We start from the raw sequence: 20,890 nt of genomic DNA on the forward strand, positions 1-20,890 counted from the left end.
ATTCTTTGTTCAGTTCTGAGCCCCATTTTTTAATGGGGTTATTTGATTTTCTGAAGTCCACCTTCTTGAGTTCTTTATATATGTTGGATATTAGTCCCCTATCTGATTTAGGATAGGTAAAGATCCTTTCCCAATCTGTTGGTGGTCTTTTTGTCTTATTGACGGTGTCTTTTGCCTTGCAGAAACTTTGGAGTTTCATTAGGTCCCATTTGTCAATTCTCGATCTTACAGCACAAGCCATTGCTGTTCTGTTCAGGAATTTTTCCCCTGTGCCCATATCTTCAAGGCTTTTCCCCACTTTCTCCTCTATAAGTTTCAGTGTCTCTGGTTTTATGTGAAGTTCCTTGATCCACTTAGATTTGACCTTAGTACAAGGAGATAAGTATGGATCGATTCGCATTCTTCTACACGATAACAACCAGTTGTGCCAGCACCAATTGTTGAAAATGCTGTCTTTCTTCCACTGGATGGTTTTAGCTCCCTTGTCGAAGATCAAGTGACCATAGGTGTGTGGGTTCATTTCTGGGTCTTCAATTCTATTCCATTGGTCTACTTGTCTGTCTCTATACCAGTACCATGCAGTTTTTATCACAATTGCTCTGTAGTAAAGCTTTAGGTCTGGCATGGTGATTCCGCCAGAAGTTCTTTTATCCTTGAGAAGACTTTTTGCTATCCTAGGTTTTTTATTATTCCAGACAAATTTGCAAATTGCTCCTTCCAATTCGTTGAAGAATTGAGTTGGAATTTTGATGGGGATTGCATTGAATCTGTAGATTGCTTTTGGCAAGATAGCCATTTTTACAATGTTGATCCTGCCAATCCATGAGCATGGGAGATCTTTCCATCTTCTGAGATCTTCCTTAATTTCTTTCTTCAGAGATTTGAAGTTTTTATCATACAGATCTTTCACTTCCTTAGTTAGAGTCACGCCAAGATATTTTATATTATTTGTGACTATTGAGAAGGGTGTTGTTTCCCTAATTTCTTTCTCAGCCTGTTTATTCTTTGTATAGAGAAAGGCCATTGACTTGTTTGAGTTTATTTTATATCCAGCTACTTCACCGAAGCTGTTTATCAGGTTTAGGAGTTCTCTGGTAGAATTTTTAGGGTCACTTATATATACTATCATATCATCTGCAAAAAGTGATATTTTGACTTCCTCTTTTCCAATTTGTATCCCCTTGATCTCCTTTTGTTGTCGAATTGCTCTGGCTAATACTTCAAGTACTATGTTGAAAAGGTAGGGAGAAAGTGGGCAGCCTTGTCTAGTCCCTGATTTTAGTGGGATTGCTTCCAGCTTCTCTCCATTTACTTTGATGTTGGCTACTGGTTTGCTGTAGATTGCTTTTATCATGTTTAGGTATTGGCCTTGAATTCCTGATCTTTCCAGAACTTTTATCATGAATGGGTGTTGGATCTTGTCAAATGCTTTTTCTGCATCTAACGAGATGATCATGTGGTTTTTGTCTTTGAGTTTGTTTATATAATGGATTACATTGATGGATTTTCGTATATTAAACCATCCCTGCATCCCTGGAATAACAAAAACCATTTCTATTCCTACACAGATTTCCGTTTATTCTTCAGGCCCACTGGGACACTCTCTTATCTCTCTCCATACCTGATTCTGACCCCTCCCCCACATTTCCTTCTTCCTTCCCTCTCCCACCCAGTTCCCTCATTTTGCCTTGTATGACTATTTTATTACCCCTTCTAAGTGAGATTCAAGCATCCTTACTTGGACTTTTCTTCTTGTTTAAATTTGTGGTCCGTGGGTTGTATCATAAATATTCTGTACTTTATGGCTAATATGAAGTTATCATTGAGGACATACTATGCAAGTCCTTTTGTGTCTGGGTTACCTCATACAGGATGATAGTTTCTAGTTCCATCCATTTAACTGCAAAGTTCATGATGCCTTTAAAAAATATCTGAATAGTATTCCATTGGGTAAATGAACAATATTTTCTTTATCCATTCTTTTGTTGAAGGACATCTGAATTGTTTCCTGTTTCTGGCTATTATGAGTAAAGCTTCTATGAACATTGTGGAACACATATCTTTGCAATATGATGCAGCCTTTTTTGGTTATATGCCCAGGAGCAGTATAGTTTGATTATTCAGGTAGAACAATTTTCAATTTTCTGAGAAAGCACCAGATTTATTTCCAGAGTGTTTCTACAAGTTTGCAACCCCACCAGCAATGCAGGAGTGTTTCCCTTCCTTTATATCTTTGCCAGTATTTGCTGTCACCTGTATTCTTAGATTTTTTTTTTAAAACCTATTTCTTTCATAGTTCTTAATCACTTCAAAGTCTCTTCTAGCCCACTGACCATAGGTCGGGGAAAAAGAAGGCTAATAGGAAAGGGTTTTTGGACCTGTTTAACAGTAATTGTTTAGGGTGATTCATTTCTTTCATTGTCAGTATGCTATTAATTTAGTCCCATAAGAAACACCAAATATGAATAGGGTGATTTTACTCTTTGTTTTCAGGATATAAGCTGTCCAATACAATAAGTGCCACCAGAATGATCCAGCAGAAACAGCAAGGCTCTGCCTAATTGGCAAAAGTCCATTAAAGAGGTCAGAATCATCCAGAATACCCTGAGAAGTTCTTTGATGCTTTGCTCTCTACCAAGTGAAGACTAGAGAATACCAGTGAAGACCAGCAAAGTACTTGATAGAATAGCAATGCATTTTCCTCTTCTCACAGTTTTGGGGATTTTATTTATATTCTTTCTAAACACCATGTGCCCTCTTAAGTGTCTGTTTTCACCCACCATCACATGACCTATCACAAGACAGCATTCAGAAAAATAACATGTGGCACAAATGAGGCGTTAAAGAAACCAGAAATTTCCACTTCAGTCACTTGAGCTTTTGACTTTACCCATTCTTACTGGTGTAAGATGGAATTTCAGAGTTATTTTGAATTGCATTTCCCTGATAATGAAGGATGTTAAAACATTTCTCTAAGTGCTTCTTGGCCATTCAAGATTCTTTTTTGAAAATTCTGTTTTCCTTTATATTCCCTTTTTTATTAATTACTAAATTATTTTTTTTTTTACACTGCAGAATTCATTCTCTATGTCCCCAGGCCACTCTCTGACTGTTTCACATCCCATACCTCCTACCCATACTCTGTCTCCATAAGGATGTCCTTACTCAACATCCCCTACCCCACATAGCCTCTAAACTCCCTGGGGCCTTCAGTCTCTTGAGGGTTAGGTGCATCATTTCTGAGTGAACACAGACTGGGCTGTCCTCTACTGTATGTGTGTTGGGGGCCTCATATCAGCTGTGTGTGGTGTCTTCTGCCTGCTTGATGGTTCAATGTTTGAGAGATCTCAGGGATCCAGCTTAATTGTGACTGCTGTTCCTCCTGCAGGGTCGCCCTTCTCCTCAGCTTCTTTCAGCCTCCCCTAATTCAACTATAGGGATTCCTGTTGGGCATCAATGGGAGGAGAGGCCCTTGGTTCTGTGTAGGCTCAATGTCCTAGTGTAGGGGTGTGCTAGAATGAGGAGTTGGGAATGTTTGGGTGTGTGTGGGAACACCCTCAAAGAAGCAGGTTAAGGGGGGATGGGACAGGGTTTTTTTTTTTTTTTTCGAGAGGAAAAGACAGGAAAGGGGATAACATTTGAAATGTACATAAAGAAAATTTTCAATAAAAGAAAAGAAAAACAAAAACAACAAAAAACAAACAAATAAACAAAAAAGATATATGTTCATCAGCAGGAATGGAACCATTCCCTACCTTCCTTTACCTATTCTGGAACAGATATCCATGACACTTCAGTGAGGACCATGGAGACTGGATTTATCATAGCATAAACATCCCAGCATAATGTATGAATTCACATCAGCTATCGAATAAACCAGTGTAAACAAGCAAGCACAGATAGATAGATAGATAGATAGATAGACAGACAGACAGACAGACAGATAGAGATAGATTTTTATGTGTAATACAATAAAAACATTCATTGTCCCTCTATTGGTGACTACTCAAGAAAATAAAAAAGAAAGAACATGTCCATATGCAAGAATAAATGTTATCATTACCAGATGATCCAGCAATCTAGCAATATATATATATGTATTGTTTATTCACAGAACATGAATGAACCTTTTGAGAAGCAGTTACAGTGTAAAAATTAAGTTAACTCACTGAAGAACATGTACTGTGTGATTTCATTCAAATGAAAATTGAGAAGTGAAAATATATATAAGTAAAAACAATATAAGTCCGAACTACCAGAATTCAGTTTGTTTGATATGTAAGAATAAGAAAAAATGATCCAAAAATTTGTTAATAATTAGGTATGTGTATTTTTATGAATGTATAAGTATAATAATGCTTATAGTATACACTTTTCTGAATCACATTAATCCCTTAAGTGTGTTCCCTTGATTATAATTAAAAGTATATTTTTTAAATACAGAGTCAGAGTAAAGTCAATAAGAGGAAAATATAGTTGAATGACTTGCTTCAGCTCTTGTAATGCACTAGAGATTGTGAGCACAAAGTCTCAGAGTTCATTTTATCCCTGACAATAACCACCTCTGTGTTTCAATTACATTTTCATCTTTCTCTGAAATTTAGTCTTATATAGATAGACAAAATTTAAGTAAATTTCAAACTACACAGAACAACTATGTTGTTGTTTCATATTGATAATGGATTTGAACTGCATTAACAGAGCTTTAACATCCTGCTTATTCTCCCTTCAGCAATCATATTTTGTTTTATTATTTTCACTTTTTGAGTTATTTTTCACATTCAGGAAGCCCACATAACTGCCCCTTCTTTGTATACTGTTATACAGACCAGAACATTTGCATATTGTTCCCTGGGGAAATCTTTGCCCTGTTGGCCTGAGATAAAACCTCAAGTGTCCTCTTGCCTCCACTGATCACTCTCCTATGTTCATTTCCTCAAAATGATGAGTCCTGCCCAGTTCCTGTTTCTGTTAGTGCTCTGGATTCGGGGTAAGGAGTTCTGGAATGGGAGGGATGAGAATGGGGATGGAGGGTGATCTCTGGATGCCTATGTGTGCTGTTTATTTGTGGTGGGGCAGGTCATATCTTCTAGGATGTGAGGTTTTGTTACATCCTAATGAGATATTCCAGATGGAACAGTAGCTGTACTAAGATCAATATTCTGACATAGATTGGATGGAGTGGTATAGACTCTGATGTTTAGAACCTTCAACATTTGTTTTATGACAAAATATTTGATATATAATATTTTTAAATCTGAAAAACTGCTAGGATCTTACTTGAAAGGAATAGCATTTTCAAGTAAGATTTCAAGTAGATTTTCAAGTAGATTTCACAAAGGTTGCTCAGGACCTTTGCACATGATTTTCCACTATTGTATTGTAATTTCAGAAACCAACGGTGATGTTGTGATGACCCAGACTCCACTCACTTTGTCGGTTACCATTGGACAACCAGCCTCCATCTCTTGCAAGTCAAGTCAGAGCCTCTTAGATAGTGATGGAAAGACATATTTGAATTGGTTGTTACAGAGGCCAGGCCAGTCTCCAAAGCGCCTAATCTATCTGGTGTCTAAACTGGACTCTGGAGTCCCTGACAGGTTCACTGGCAGTGGATCAGGGACAGATTTCACACTGAAAATCAGCAGAGTGGAGGCTGAGGATTTGGGAGTTTATTATTGCTGGCAAGGTACACATTTTCCTCACACAGTGATTCAGACCCGAACAAAAACTTCCTTGCCTGGGGCAGCCCAGCTGACAATGTGCAATCTGGAGAGGAGCAGAGAGCATCTTGTGTCTGTGTGAGAGGGAGGGGCTGGGGAACATGAGTACTTGTTCACAGCTGTGAGCTCTGTTCAGACTCATATGGCTTTATGAGTGTTTTGACTAGATCTCAAGTGACATGAATTTCTGGTCCTTCTTGTAATAGGCATTGTGTTGCCTCTGCATCAGGATTATTTCCTTTTACTAATCTAGCTGATTTTTGATGATTTTAACTATTTTATTAATTATTTGAGCTTCATATTTGTTATTCTTAATGAAGTATGTGTGTTTGTTAAATTCATTTTCAGATTTTTAAATTCTTAGATTTGCATCCATATGGTTTGTTTTTTTTTAATCTTTCTAAGTAGACTTGGGAGCATTATTTTAAATGCCTTTTAATATTATTGTGTAGATTTTATTTTCTAAGTGATATTGTAACCACAAGTTTAGCATATCATGTAGAGATTTAATTTTACTTCCTTTTCAGTATTTCTTTTTTTTCCTTTTCCATTTTTTATTAGGTATTTAGCTCATTTACATTTCCAATGCTATACCAAAAGTCCCCCATACCCACCCACCCCCACTCCCCTACGCACCCACTCCCCCTTTTTGGCCCTGGCGTTCCCCTGTACTGGGGCATATAAAGTTTGCGTGTCCAATGCGCCTCTCTTTCCAGTGATGGCCGACTAGGCCATCTTTTGATACATATGCAGCTAGAGTCAAGAGCTCCAGAGTACTGGTTAGTTCATAATGTTGTTCCACCTATAGGGTTGCAGATCCCTTTAGCTCCTTGGGTGCTTTCTCTAGCTCCTCCATTGGGAGCCCTATGATCCATCCATTAGCTGACTGTGAGCATCCACTTCTGTGTTTGCTAGGCCCCGGCATAGTCTCACAAGAGACAGCTACATCTGGGTCCTTTCGATAAAATCTTGCTAGTGTATGCAATGGTGTCAGCGTTTGGGTGCTGATTATGGGGTGGATCCCTGGATATGGCAGTCTCTACATGGACCATCCTTTCATCTCAGCTCCAAACTTTGTCTCTGTAACTCCTTCCAAGGGTGTTTTGTTCTCACTTCTAAGGAGGTACTTCAGTCTTCATTTTTCTTGAGTTTCATGTGTTTAGGAAATTGTATCTTATATCTTGGGTATCCTAGGTTTTGGGCTAATATCCACTTATCAGTGAGTACATATTGTGTGAGTTCCTTTGTGAATGTGTTACCTCACTCAGGATGATGACCTCCAGGTCCATCAATTTGGCGAGGAATTTCATAAATTCATTCTTTTTAATAGCTGAGTAGTACTCCATTATGTAGATGTACCACATTTTCTGTATCCATTCCTCTGTTGAGGGGCATCTGGGTTCTTTCCAGCTTCTGGCTATTATAAATAAGGCTGCTATGAACATAGTGGAGCATGTGTCCTTCTTACCAGTTGGGGCATCTTCTGGATATATGCCCAGGAGAGGTATTGCTGGATCCTCCGGGAGTACTATGTCCAATTTTCTGAGGAACCGCCAGACTGATTTCCAGAGTGGTTGTACAAGCCTGCAATCCCACCAACAATGGAGGAGTGTTCCTCTTTCTCCACATCCTCGCCAGCATCTGCTGTCACCTGAATTTTTGATCTTAGTCATTCTGACTGGTGTGAGGTGGAATCTCAGGGTTGTTTTGATTTGCATTTCCCTGATGATTAAGGATGTTGAACATTTTTTCAGGTGCTTCTCTGCCATTCGGTATTCCTCAGGTGAGAATTCTTTGTTCAGTTCTGAGCCCCATTTTTTAATGGGGTTACTTGATTTTCTGAAGTCCACCTTCTTGAGTTCTTTATATATGTTGGATATTAGTCCCCTATCTGATTTAGGATAGGTAAAGATCCTTTCCCAATCTGTTGGTGGTCTTTTTGTCTTATTGACGGTGTCTTTTGCCTTGCAGAAATTTTGGAGTTTCATTAGGTCCCATTTGTCAATTCTCGATCTTACAGCACAAGCCATTGCTGTTCTGTTCAGGAATTTTTCCTCTGTGCCCATATCTTCAAGGCTTTTCCCTACTTTCTCCTCTATAAGTTTCAGTGTCTCTGGTTTTAAGTGAAGTTCCTTGATCCACTTAGATTTGACCTTAGTACAAGGAGATAAGTATGGATCGATTCGCATTCTTCTACATGATAACAACCAGTTGTGCCAGCACCAATTTTTGAAAATGCTGTCTTTCTTCCACTGGATGGTTTTAGCTCCCTTGTCGAAGATCAAGTGACCATAGGTGTGTGGGTTCATTTCTGGGTCTTCAATTCTATTCCATTGGTCTACTTGTCTGTCTCTATACCAGTACCATGCAGTTTTTATCACAATTGCTCTGTAGTAAAGCTTTAGGTCAGGCATGGTGATTCCACCAGAGGTTCTTTTATCCTTGAGAAGAGTTTTTGCTATCCTAGGTTTTTTGTTATTCCAGATGAATTTGCAAATTGCTCCTTCTAATTCGTTGAAGATTTGAGTTGGAATTTTGATGGGGATTGCATTGAATCTGTAGATTGCTTTTGGCAAGATAGCCATTTTTACAATGTTGATCCTGCTAATCCATGAGCATGGGAGATCCTTCCATCTTCTGAGATCTTCTTTAATTTCTTTCTTCAGAGACTTGAAGTTTTTATCATACAGATCTTTCACTTCCTTAGAGTCACGCCGAGATATTTTATATTATTTGTGACTATTGAGAAGGGTGTTCTTTCCCTAATTTCTTTCTCAGCCTGTTTTTTCTTTGTATAGAGAAAGGCCATTGACTTGTTTGAGTTTATTTTATATCCAGCTACTTCACCGAAGCTGTTTATCAGGTTTAGGAGTTCTCTGGTGGAATTTTTAGGGTCACTTATATATACTATCATATCATCTGCAAAAAGTGATATTTTAACTTCCTCTTTTCCAATTTGTATCCCCTTGATCTCCTTTTGTTGTCGAATTGCTCTGGCTAATACTTCAAGTACTATGTTGAAAAGGTAGGGAGAAAGTGGGCAGCCTTGTCTAGTCCCTGATTTTAGTGGGATTGCTTCCAGCTTCTCTCCATTTACTTTGATGTTGGCTACTGGTTTGCTGTAGATTGCTTTTATCATGTTTAGGTATGGGCCTTGAATTCTTGATCTTTCCAGAACTTTTATCATGAATGGGTGTTGGATCTTGTCAAATGCTTTTTCTGCATCTAACGAGATGATCATGTGTTTTTTGTCTTTGAGTTTGTTTATATAATGGATTACATTGATGGATTTTCGTATATTAAACCATCCCTGCATCCCTGGAATAAAACCTACTTGGTCAGGATGGATGATTGCTTTAATGTGTTCTTGGATTCGGTTAGCGAGAATTTTATTAAGGATTTTTGCATCGATATTCATAACAGAAATTGGTCTGAAGTTCTTTATCTTTGTTGTATCTTTCTGTGGTTTAGGTATCAGAGTAATAGTGGCTTCATAAAATGAGTTGGGTAGAGTACCTTCTACTTCTATCTTTGAAATAGTTTGTGCAGAACTGGAATTAGATCTTTGAAGGTCTGATAGAACTCTGCACTAAACCCGTCTGGTCCTGGGCTTTTTTTGGCTGGGAGACTATTAATAACTGCTTCTATTTCTTTAGGGGATATGGGACTGTTTAGAAGGTCAACTTGATCCTGATTCAACCTTGGTACCTGGTATCTGTCCAGAAATTTGTCCATTTTGTCCAGGTTTTGCAGTTTTGTTGAGTATAGCCTTTTGTAGAAGGATCTGATGGTGTTTTGGATTTCTTCAGGGTCTGTTGTTATGCCTCCTTTTTCAGTTCTGATTTTGTTAATTAGGATTTTGTCCCTGTGCCCTCTAGTGAGTCTAGCTAAGGGTTTATCTATCTTGTTGATTTTCTCAAAGAACCAACTCCTCGTTTGGTTAATTCTTTGAATAGTTCTTCTTGTTTCCACTTGGTTGATTTCACCCCTGAGTTTGATTATTTCCTGCCGTCTACTCCTCTTGGGTGAATTTGCTTCCTTTTTTTCTAGAGCTTTTAGGTGTGTTGTCAAGCTGCTAGTATGTGCTCTCTCCTGTTTCTTCTTGGAGGCACTCAGAGCTATGAGTTTCCTTCTTAGAAATGCTTTCATTGTGTCCCAAAGGTTTGGGTACTTTGTGGCTTCATTTTCATTAAACTCTAAAAATTGTTTTCTTCCTTTATTCCTTCCTTGACCAAGGTATCATTGAGAAGAGTGTTTTCAGTTTCCACGTGAATGTTGGCTTTCTGTTATTTATTTTGTTATTGAAGATCAGCCTTAGTTCATGGTGACCTGATAGGATACATGGGACAATTTCAATATTTTTGAATCTGTTGAGGCCTGTTTTGTGACCTATTATGTGGTCAATTTTAGAGAAGGTACCATGAGGTGCTGAGAAGAAGGTATATCCTTTTGTTTTAGGATAAATTGTTCTGTAGATATCTGTCAGATCCATTTGTTTCATCACTTCTGTTAGTTTCACTGTGTCCCTGTTTAGTTTCTGTTTCCACGATCTGTCCCTTGATGAAAGTGGAGTTCTGAAGTCTCCCACTATTATTGTGTGAGGTGCAATGTGTGCTTGGAGCTTTACTAAAGTGTCTTTAATGAATTTGGCTGCCCTTTTATTTGGAGCATAGATATTCAGAATTGAGAGTTCCTCTTGGAGGGTTTTACCTTTGATGAGAATGAAGTGCACCTCCTTGTCTTTTTTGATGACTTTGGGTTGGAAGTCAATCTTATCAGATATTAGGACGGCTACTCCAGCTTGTTTCTTCATATCATTTGCTTGGAAAATTGTTTTCCAGCCTTTTATTCTGAGGTAGTGTCTATCTTTTTCTCTGAGATGAGTTTCCTGTAAGCAGCAAAATGTTGGGTCTTGTTTGTGTAGCCAGTTTGTTAGTCTATGTCTTTTTATTGGCGAGTTGAGACCATTGATGTTAAGAGATATTAAGGAAAAGTAATTGTTGCTTCCTGTTATTTTTGTTTTTAAAGTTGGCATTCTGTTCTTGTGGCTGTCTTCTTTTAGGTTTGTTGAGGGATTACCTTCTTGTTTTTTCTAGGGCATTGTTCCCGTCCTTGTATTGGTTTTTTTCTGTTTTTAACCTTTGAAGGGCTGGATTCGTGGAGAGATAATGTGTGAATTTGGTTTTGTCGTGGAATACTTTGGTTTCTCCATCTATGGTAATTGAGAGTTTGGCTGGGTATAGTAGCCTGGGCTGGAATTTGTGTTCTCTTAGTGTCTGTATAACATCTGTCCAGGCTCTTCTGGCTTTCATAATCTCTGGTGAAAAATCTGGTGTAATTCTGATAGGCATGCCTTTATATGTTACTTGACCTTTTTCCCTTACTGCTTTTAGAATTCTATCTTTATTTAGTGCATTTGTTGTTGTGATTATTATGTGTCGGGAGGAATTTCTTTTCTGGTCCAGTCTATTTGGAGTTCTGTAGGCTTCTTGTATGTTCATGGGCATGTCATTCTTTATATTTGGGAAGTTTTCTTCAATAATTTTGTTGAAGATGTTTGCTGGTCCTTTGAGTTGAAAATCTTCATTCTCATCCACTCCTATTATCCGTAGGTTTGGTCTTCTCATTGTGTCCTGGATTTCGTGGATGTTTTGAGTTAGGATCTTTTTGCATTTTCCATTTTCTTTGATTGTTGTGCCGATGTTCTCTATGGAATCTTCTGCACCTGAGATTCTCTCTTCCATCTCTTGTATTCTGTTGCTGATGCTGGCATCTATGGTTCCAGATTTCTTTCCTAGGGTTTCTATCTCCAGTGTTGCCTCACTTTGAGTTTTCTTTATTGTGTCTACTTCCCTTTTTAGTTCTAGCATGGTTTTGTTCATTTCCATCACCTGTTTGTATGTTTTTTCCTCTTTTTCTTTAAGGACTTCTACCTGTTTGATTGTGTTTTCCTGTTTTTCTTTAAGGACTTGTAACTCTTTAGCAGTGTTCTCCTGTATTTCTTTAAGTGATTTATTAAAGTCCTTCTTGATGTCCTCTACCATCATCATGAGATATGCTTTTAAATCTAGGTCTAGGTTTTCGTGTGTGTTGGGGTGCCCTGGACTGGGCGAAGTGGGAGTGCTGGGTTCTGATGATGGTGAGTGGTCTTGGTTCCTGTTAGTAGGATTCCTACGTTTACCTTTCGCCATCTGGTAATCCCTGGAGTTAGTAGTTATAGTTGACTCTGTTTAGAGATTGTTCTTCTGGTGATTCTGTTACCATCTATCAGCAGACCTGGGAGACAGATTCTCTCCTCTGAGTTTCAGTGCTCAGAGCACTCTCTGCTGGCAAGCTCTCTTACAGGGAAGGTGCGCAGATATCTTGTGTTTGGACCTCCTCCTGGCCGAAGAAGAAGGCCCAAAACAGGACCTTTCTCAGAAGCTGTGTTGCTTTGGCAGTTCCCAGAAGCTGTCAGCTTCTGTGGTGCAGACTCTCACCTGTGCAGACTAAATTCCTAAGTTTCGAGGAGACCCGGAACCAAGATGGCGACCGCTGCTGCTGAGGCTGAGGCTGCCTCCCTAGCCAGGCGGACACCTGTCCTCTGGTCTGGACGGTGGCCGTCTGTCTGAGGCCCGCAAAGGGTGCTGCCTCAGCAGCTCTGTGCTTCTGCCTTTCCCAGAAGCTGTCCGGTTCTCTGGCGCACCCTCTCACCCGTTCAGACCAAGTTCCTCAGTTCCGCGGAGTCTCAGAACCAACCTTTTCAGTATTTCTTAAGTCTTTATTTTGACCTTGGTAATTCTGGCATAATTGGTGGCTCCATGAATGGGTTCCAAAGTGGATTTAAGGAACAGGTGAGAGCAGGAATGGGTAAGACTCCAAGACTGGCATGCTTTGCAACTCTAACTGGCTAACAATCAGAAATTTCCTTTATTTATGCAGATTCAAAAACATTCATGGTTTCAAGAGGTTTGGATCATATCATCTTATCCTGAGCATACTTTTCTAGTATGCCCAGGGTTCTAGGTTAAACATTGGATGAAAAATTTTATTATCATCTCCTTATTCTTAATATTCTACAAATCATTTAAGTTAAGGAAGGAAGGAAGCAAGCAAGTACATTGTGGTTTCAAGATGCTTAGATAGATATAGATAAAATCTGAGCCAGTACAAGCAAATTTCCCTTCTTTAATCAGTATATTATTGTCTTTTAATGATCAATCATATTATGTGTAGATTTGCCTAAGTCAAGCCTTACAGTTCAGGTTTAGGTATAGTTGTAGTTGTTTTTTTGTAATCTTATAAGAATTTATTTAATAAAGGAATTTTTTGTTTCTACATTAATTGACATTTCAACAACCAAGTGTAAACCAATCTCATCTAAGAATGAGAAATCCTTATATTTTATTCTTCTTGCATTCTTTTATATCATTCTTTACTCATCTATACATGGTATCATATTGCCTTTGTCATTCTAGCTTTTGTTCTGTCTATGATCTGTTGTTATTTGCCCTCTCCTGCTGAACCTTGACAGCCTCTTCTGTGTTGAAACTATTCTAATTATTTTGTTTCTTGAACTTCTTTACAAGCTGATAACAATCTTCAAGGCACAGAGAACTCTCCCAAGTAAGGTTGAGTAAGGTTACGTCCTTGAGACCAGGAGTAGTACATTTATTATTTTCTTTGGGGAATAGAGAGATTTGTCAGAATATTGAATCATTATGTTAATAGCTCAGAAGAGTTTAACATGCAGAAACTCAAATTGATAGTAAAGGGCATCTCAGCTTTGCTGGCATCTTGTCAAAACAGCTATGCCAGGTTCATAACTTACACCGTTTGCCTAGGAAATACCTATGCCACATATTTGTTGGTTGTACAAGTTTTATAGATGGTTTTCATACTGAAAGATGTTCCCATGGAAATATGCGAGGGAAGTAGCCTGGCAACTGAAGGCTGTACTTAGTTTTCAGTGTGTATGCTATTGTAGTAAGTACAGGTACAGCAGTGGAATCCTTCAATTGTAATCATCAACAACAAATCCTGCAAGCGTAGTAGTGGTCGATCCTTTGTATTCTAGGGTTAGCCTATCTACTGATATGTGGGTCTTCTCAGTTTGTGTGTTACCTGAATTCAAAGGAAGGTTTGGGGCGGGGCATCAGAGTGTCCACAGCCTTAGCAGGTTTCTCTACTGTTTCTCAATCTGTGGACGATCCACATTCCTCTGTGTTCTAGAGGGCCTGTGGGATTACAGATAGACATGATGCTTTGATGAATGAGAACACAATATAGACTGATGTCCTTTATGAAAAAGTGAAAGAGTGAGAACTTTGCAACAGCTCCCCTCAGTGCCTGTGAGGAAAAATTCACCAGCAACAAGACTTCTGGGATATCTATAGGAATGGTAGGAACTTCTATACTCTGACATGTACAGCAGTTGCTTTTGTGTGCAAGTTATTCTCATTCAGTAAATCTATGTACAGTCTCAGAGCACTTCATATTCTTCTTGCAATGCCGTGACATTTAAGTACCTTAGTATCTTCATGATGTTTCATTTCACTCCAATGGGGTTTTCTCTATACTCCAACTGAACAGTATTCATTCCTCACTCTAACTCTTGTGTAAGGGCAAGCATTGCAGGCCCTCCTCATCAGTTATTGTTCTGGATGTCTTTGTGAATGTATCATGAATCAACAAATCTCTCTGTCTGTGTATTAATCTGTGTAATATCTGCCTATCCATTATTCATCTACCTTTTCTCTAATATCTATCTATCTATCTATCTATCTATCTATCTATCTATCTATCTATCTACCTATCTATCATCTATCTATCTATCTATCTATCTATCTATCTATCTATCTATCTTTATATCTATCTATCTATCTATCTATCTATCTATTTATCATCTATTTATCTACCTATCTGTCTATTGTCTATTTATCTCTTTCTCAATTTCACTGTCTGTCTCTTTTTCAACAATTACATATGTGTACACAATTTTCCTATTTCTAACCTCTTCCTACTCCTGATGACATTATCTTCCCAACTGGTCTTCCTTCTACGTTCATGCCTTTTGTTGCAGAGAGCCACAGATTCTTATATTCATTGCAGTAATGCAAGTCTAGTCATTTTCCTTTAGTAAGTTATTTCTTTAAATAAAACTGCCCTGTCATTTATTGAAAAGAATTTCTCTGCTTCTGTCCTTCCTTTCCTTCTCAATGTATCCCTCTTTCTATCTTTATTATCCAGCCCTCCCTATATCCTATCCATATAGCTCTCCCTCTCTCTTCACTACCATTGACTTTAAGAAGTAGTTATCCTTCACACTTAAAGATTTCTGGTGAAATGTGTGCTTGTGTTCATTATTAATAGTTAATATGTATCAAACATTCAGATGTTCAATTAATGCTTTCTTTTTTTTTTTTTTCCATTTTTTATTAGGTATTTAGCTCATTTACATTTCCAATGCTATACCAAAAGTCCCCCTTACCCACCCACCCCCACTCACCTACCCACCCACTCCCCCCCTTTGGCCCTGGCGTTCCCCTGTACCGGGGCACACAAAGTCTGCGTGTCCAATGGGCCTCTCTTTCCAGTGATGGCCGACTAGGCCATCTTTTGATACATATGCAGCTAGAGTCAAGAGCTCAGGGGTACTGGTTAGTTCATAATGTTGTTCCACCTATAGGGTTGAAGATCCCTTTAGCTCCTTGGATACTTTCTCTAGCTCCTCCATTGGGAGCCCTGTGATCCATCCATTAGCTGACTGTGAGCATCCACTTCTGTGTTTGCTAGGCCCCGGCATAGTCTCACAAGAGACAGCTACATCTGGGTCCTTTCGATAAAATCTTGCTAGTATATGCAATGGTGTCAGCGTTTGGATGCTGATTATGGGGTGGATCCCTGGATATGGCAGTCTCTACATGGTCCATCCTTTCATCTCAGCTCCAAACTTTGTTTCTGTAACTCCTTCCATGGGTGTTTTGTTCCCACTTCTAAGGAGGGGCATAGTGTCCACACTTCAGTCTTCATTTTTCTTGAGTTTCATGTGTTTAGGAAATTGTATCTTATATCGTGGGTATCCTAGGTTTTGGGCTAGTATCCACTTATCAGTGAGTACATATTGTGTGAGTTCCTTTGTGATTGTGTTACCTCACTCAGGATGATGCTCTCCAGGTCCATCCATTTGGCTAGGAATTTCATAAATTCATTCTTTTTAATAGCTGAGTAGTACTCCATTGTGTAGATGTACCACATTTTCTGTATCCATTCCTCTGTTGAGGGGCATCTGGGTTCTTTCCAGTTTCTGGCTATTATAAATAAGGCTGCTATGAACATAGTGGAGCATGTGTCCTTCTTACCAGTTGGGGCTTCTTCTGGATATATGCCCAGGAGAGGTATTGCTGGATCCTCCGGTAGTACTATGTCCAATTTTCTGAGGAACCGCCAGACTGATTTCCAGAGTGGTTGTACAAGCCTGCAATCCCACCAACAATGGAGGAGTGTTCCTCTTTCTCCACATCCTCGCCAGCATCTGCTGTCACCTGAATTTTTGATCTTAGCCATTCTCACTGGTGTGAGGTGGAATCTCAGGGTTGTTTTGATTTGCATTTCCCTGATGATTAAGGATGTTGAACATTTTTTCAGGTGCTTCTCTGCCATTTGGTATTCCTCAGGTGAGAATTCTTTGTTCAGTTCTGAGCCCCATTTTTTAAGGGGGTTATTTGATTTTCTGAGGTCCACCTTCTTGAGTTCTTTATATATGTTGGATATTAGTCCCCTATCTGATTTAGGATAGGTAAAGATCCTTTCCCAGTCTGTTGGTGGTCTTTTTGTCTTATAGACAGTGTCTTTTGCCTTGCAGAAACTTTGGAGTTTCATTAGGTCCCATTTGTCAATTCTCGATCTTACAGCACAAGCCATTGCTGTTCTGTTCAGGAATTTTTCCCCTGTGCCCATATCTTCAAGGCTTTTCCCCACTTTCTCCTCTATAAGTTTCAGTGTCTCTGGTTTTATGTGAAGTTCCTTGATCCACTTAGATTTGACCTTAGTACAAGGAGATAAGTATGGATCGATTCGCATTCTTCTACATGATAACAACCAGTTGTGCCAGCACCAATTGTTGAAAATGCTGTCTTTCTTCCACTGGATGGTTTTGGCTCCCTTGTCGAAGATCAAGTGACCATAGGTGTGTGGGTTCATTTCTGGGTCTTCAATTCTATTCCATTGGTCCACTTGTCTGTCTCTATACCAGTACCATGCAGTTTTTATCGCAATTGCTCTGTAGTAAAGTTTTAGGTCAGGCATGGTGATTCCACCAGAGGTTCTTTTATCCTTGAGAAGAGTTTTTGCTATCCTCGGTTTTTTGTTATTCCAGATGAATTTGCAAATTGCTCCTTCTAATTCGTTGAAGAATTGAGTTGGAATTTTAATGGGGATTGCATTGAATCTGTAGATTGCTTTTGGCAAGATAGCCATTTTTACAATGTTGGTCCTGCCAATCCATGAGCATGGGAGATCTTTCCATCTTCTGAGATCTTCTTTAATTTCTTTCTTCAGGGACTTGAAGTTTTTATCATACAGATCTTTCACTTCCTTCGTTAGAGTCACGCCGAGATATTTTATATTATTTGTGGCTATTGAGAAGGGTGTTGTTTCCCTAATTTCTTTCTCAGCCTGTTTATTCTTTGTGTAGAGAAAGGCCATTGACTTGTTTGAGTTAATTTTATATCCAGCTACTTCACCGAAGCTGTTTATCAGGTTTAGGAGTTCTCTGTTGGAATTTTTAGGGTCACTTATATATACTATCATATCATCTGCAAAAAGTGATATTTTGACTTCCTCTTTTCCAATTTGTATCCCCTTGATCTCCTTTTGTTGTCGAATTGCTCTGGCTAATACTTCAAGTACTATGTTGAAAAGGTAGGGAGAAAGTGGGCAGCCTTGTCTAGTCCCTGATTTTAGTGGGATTGCTTCCAGCTTCTCTCCATTTACTTTGATGTTGGCTACTGGTTTGCTGTAGATTGCTTTTATCATGTTTAGGTATTGGCCTTGAATTCCTGATCTTTCCAGAACTTTTATCATGAATGGGTGTTGGATCTTGTCAAATGCTTTTTCTGCATCTATCGAGATGATCATGTGGTTTTTGTCTTTGAGTTTGTTTATATAATGGATTACATTGATGGATTTTCGTATATTAAACCATCCCTGCATCCCTGGAATAAAACCTACTTGGTCAGGATGGATGATTGCTTTAATGTGTTCTTGGATTCGGTTAGCGAGAATTTTATTAAGGATTTTTGCATCGATGTTCATAAGAGAAATTGGTCTGAAGTTCTCTATCTTTGTTGGATCTTTCTGTGGTTTAGGTATCAGAGTAATAGTGGCTTCATAAAATGAGTTGGGTAGAATACCTTCTACTTCTATCTTGTGAAAAAGTTTGTGCAGAACTGGAGTTAGATCTTCTTTGAAGGTCTGATAGAACTCTGCGCTAAACCCGTCTGGTCCTGGGCTTTTTTTGGCTGGGAGACTATTTATAACTGCTTCTATTTCTTTAGGGGATATGGGACTGTTTAGAAGGTCAACTTGATCCTGATTCAACTTTGGTACCTGGTATCTGTCCAGAAATTTGTCCATTTCGTCCAGGTTTTCCAGTTTTGTTGAGTATAGCCTTTTGTAGAAGGATCTTATGGTGTTTTGGATTTCTTCAGGATCTGTTGTTATGTCTCCCTTTTCAGTTCTGATTTTGTTAATTAGGATTTTGTCCCTGTGCCCTTTAGTGAGTCTAGCTAAGGGTTTATCTATCTTGTTGATTTTCTCAAAGAACCAACTCCTCGTTTGGTTAATTCTTTGAATAGTTCTTCTTGTTTCCACTTGGTTGATTTCACCCCTGAGTTTGATTATTTCCTGCCGTCTACTCCTCTTGGGTGAATTTGCTTCCTTTTTTTCTAGAGCTTTTAGATGTGTTGTCAAGCTGCTAGTATGTGCTCTCTCCCGTTTTTTCTTGAAGGCACTCATAGCTATGAGTTTCCCTCTTAGAAATGCTTTCATTGTGTCCCAAAGGTTTGGGTACGTTGTGGCTTCATTTTCATTAAACTCTAAAAAGTCTTTAATTTCTTTCTTTATTCCTTCCTTGACCAAGGTATCATTGAGAAGAGTGTTGTTCAGTTTCCATGTGAATGTTGGCTTTCTGTTATTTATTTTGTTATTGAAGATCAGCCTTAGTGCATGGTGATCTGATAGGATACATGGGACAATTTCAATATTTTTGAATCTGTTGAGGCCTGATTTGTGACCTATTATGTGGTCAATTTTGGAGAAGGTACCATGAGGTGCTGAGAAGAAGGTATATCCTTTTGTTTTAGGGTAAAATGTTCTGTAGATATCTGTCAGATCCATTTGTTTCATCACTTCTGTTAGTTTCAGTGTGTCCCTGTTTAGTTTCTGTTTCCATGATCTGTCCATTGGTGAAAGTGGTGTGTTGAAGTCTCCCACTATTATTGTGTGAGGCGCAATGTGTGCTTTGAGCTTTACTAAAGTTTCTTTAGTGAATGTGGCTGCTCTTGTATTTGGAGCATAGATATTCAGAATTGAGAGTTCCTCTTGGAGGATTTTACCTTTGATGAGAATGAAGTGTCCCTCCTTGTCTTTTTTGATGACTTTGGGTTGGAAGTCAATCTTATCAGATATTAGGATGGCTACTCCTGCTTGTTTCTTCATACCATTTGCTTGGAAAATTGTTTTCCAGCCTTTCATTCTGATGTAGTGTCTATCTTTTTCTCTGAGATGAGTTTCCTGTAAGCAGCAAAATGTTGGGTCTTGTTTGTGTAGCCAGTTTGTTAGTCTATGTCTTTTTATTGGCGAGTTGAGACCATTGATGTTAAGAGATATTAAGGAAAAGTAATTGTTGCTTCCTGTTATTTTAGTTGTTAAAGGTGGCATTCTGTTCTTGTGGCTGTCTTCTTTTAGGTTTGTTGAGGGATTACCTTCTTGTTTTTTCTAGGGCGTTGTTCCCGTTCTTGTATTGGTTTTTTTCTGTTATTATCCTTTGAAGGGCTGGATTCGTGGAGAGATAATGCGTGAATTTGGTTTTGTCGTGGAATACTTTGGTTTCTCCCTCTATGATAATTGAGAGTTTGGCTGGGTATAGTAGCCTGGGCTGCAGTTTGTGTTCTCTTAGTGTCTGTATAACATCTGTCCAGGCTCTTCTGGCTTTCATAGTCTCTGGTGAAAAATCTGGTGTAATTCTGATAGGCTTGCCTTTATATGTTACTTGACCTTTTTCCCTTACTGCTTTTAGTATTCTATCTTTATTTAGTGCATTTGATGTTCTGATTATTATGTGTCGGGAGGAATTTCTTTTCTGGTCCAGTCTATTTGGAGTTCTGTAGGCTTCTTGTATGTTCATATGCATCTCATTCTTTAGATTTGGGAAGTTTTCTTCAATAATTTTGTTGAAGATGTTTGCTGGACCTTTGAGTTGAAAATCTTCATTCTCATCCACTCCTATTATCCGTACGTTTGGTCTTCTTATTGTGTCCTGGATTTCCTGGATATTTTGAGTTAGGATCTTTTTGCATTTTCCATTTTCTTTGATTGTTGTGCCGATGTTCTCTATGGAATCTTCTGCACCTGAGATTCTCTCTTCCATCTCTTGTATTCTGTTGCTGATGCTCAAATCTATGGTTCCAGATTTCTTTCCTAGGGTTTCTATCTCTAGTGTTGCCTCGCTTTGAGTTTTCTTTATTGTGTCTACTTCCCTTTTTAGGTCTAGTATGGTTTTGTTCATTTCCATCACCTGTTTGTATGTTTTTTCCTCTTTTTCTGTAAGGACTTCTACCTGTTTGATTGTGTTTTCCTGTTTTTCTTTAAGGACTTGTAACTCTTTAGCAGTGTTCTCCTGTATTTCTTTAAGTGATTTATTAAAGTCCTTCTTGATGTCCTCTACCATCATCATGAGATATGCTTTTAAATCTAGGTCTAGGTTCTCAGGTGTGTTGGGGTTCCCTGGACTGGGCGAAGTGGGTGTGCTGGGTTCTGGTGATGGTGAGTGGTCTTGGTTCCTGTTAGTAAGATTCCTCCGTTTACCTTTCGCCATCTGGTAATCTCTGGAGTTAGTAGTTATAGTTGACTCTGTTTAGAGATTGTTCTTCTGGTGATTCTGTTACCGTCTATCAGCAGACCTGGGA

The 20,890-nt window shown here is 38.8% G+C and overlaps 1 gene segment (V, D, J or C) and 1 further gene; both read left to right on the forward strand.

Moving 5' to 3' along the window:
• Nucleotides 1-20,890, forward strand: part of Igk (immunoglobulin kappa chain complex) — a 3,171,119-nt gene that overhangs the window by 49,168 nt on the left and 3,101,061 nt on the right.
• Igkv1-135 (immunoglobulin kappa variable 1-135) lies at nt 4,942-5,705 on the forward strand. The segment is given in 2 exon segments: nt 4,942-4,990; nt 5,393-5,705. Coding segments are annotated over 2 exon segments (362 nt in total).

The sequence above is a fragment of the Mus musculus genome, chromosome 6 (assembly GCF_000001635.26).
Source record: "Mus musculus strain C57BL/6J chromosome 6, GRCm38.p6 C57BL/6J".
In the NCBI taxonomy this organism is placed as follows: Eukaryota; Metazoa; Chordata; class Mammalia; order Rodentia; family Muridae; genus Mus; species Mus musculus.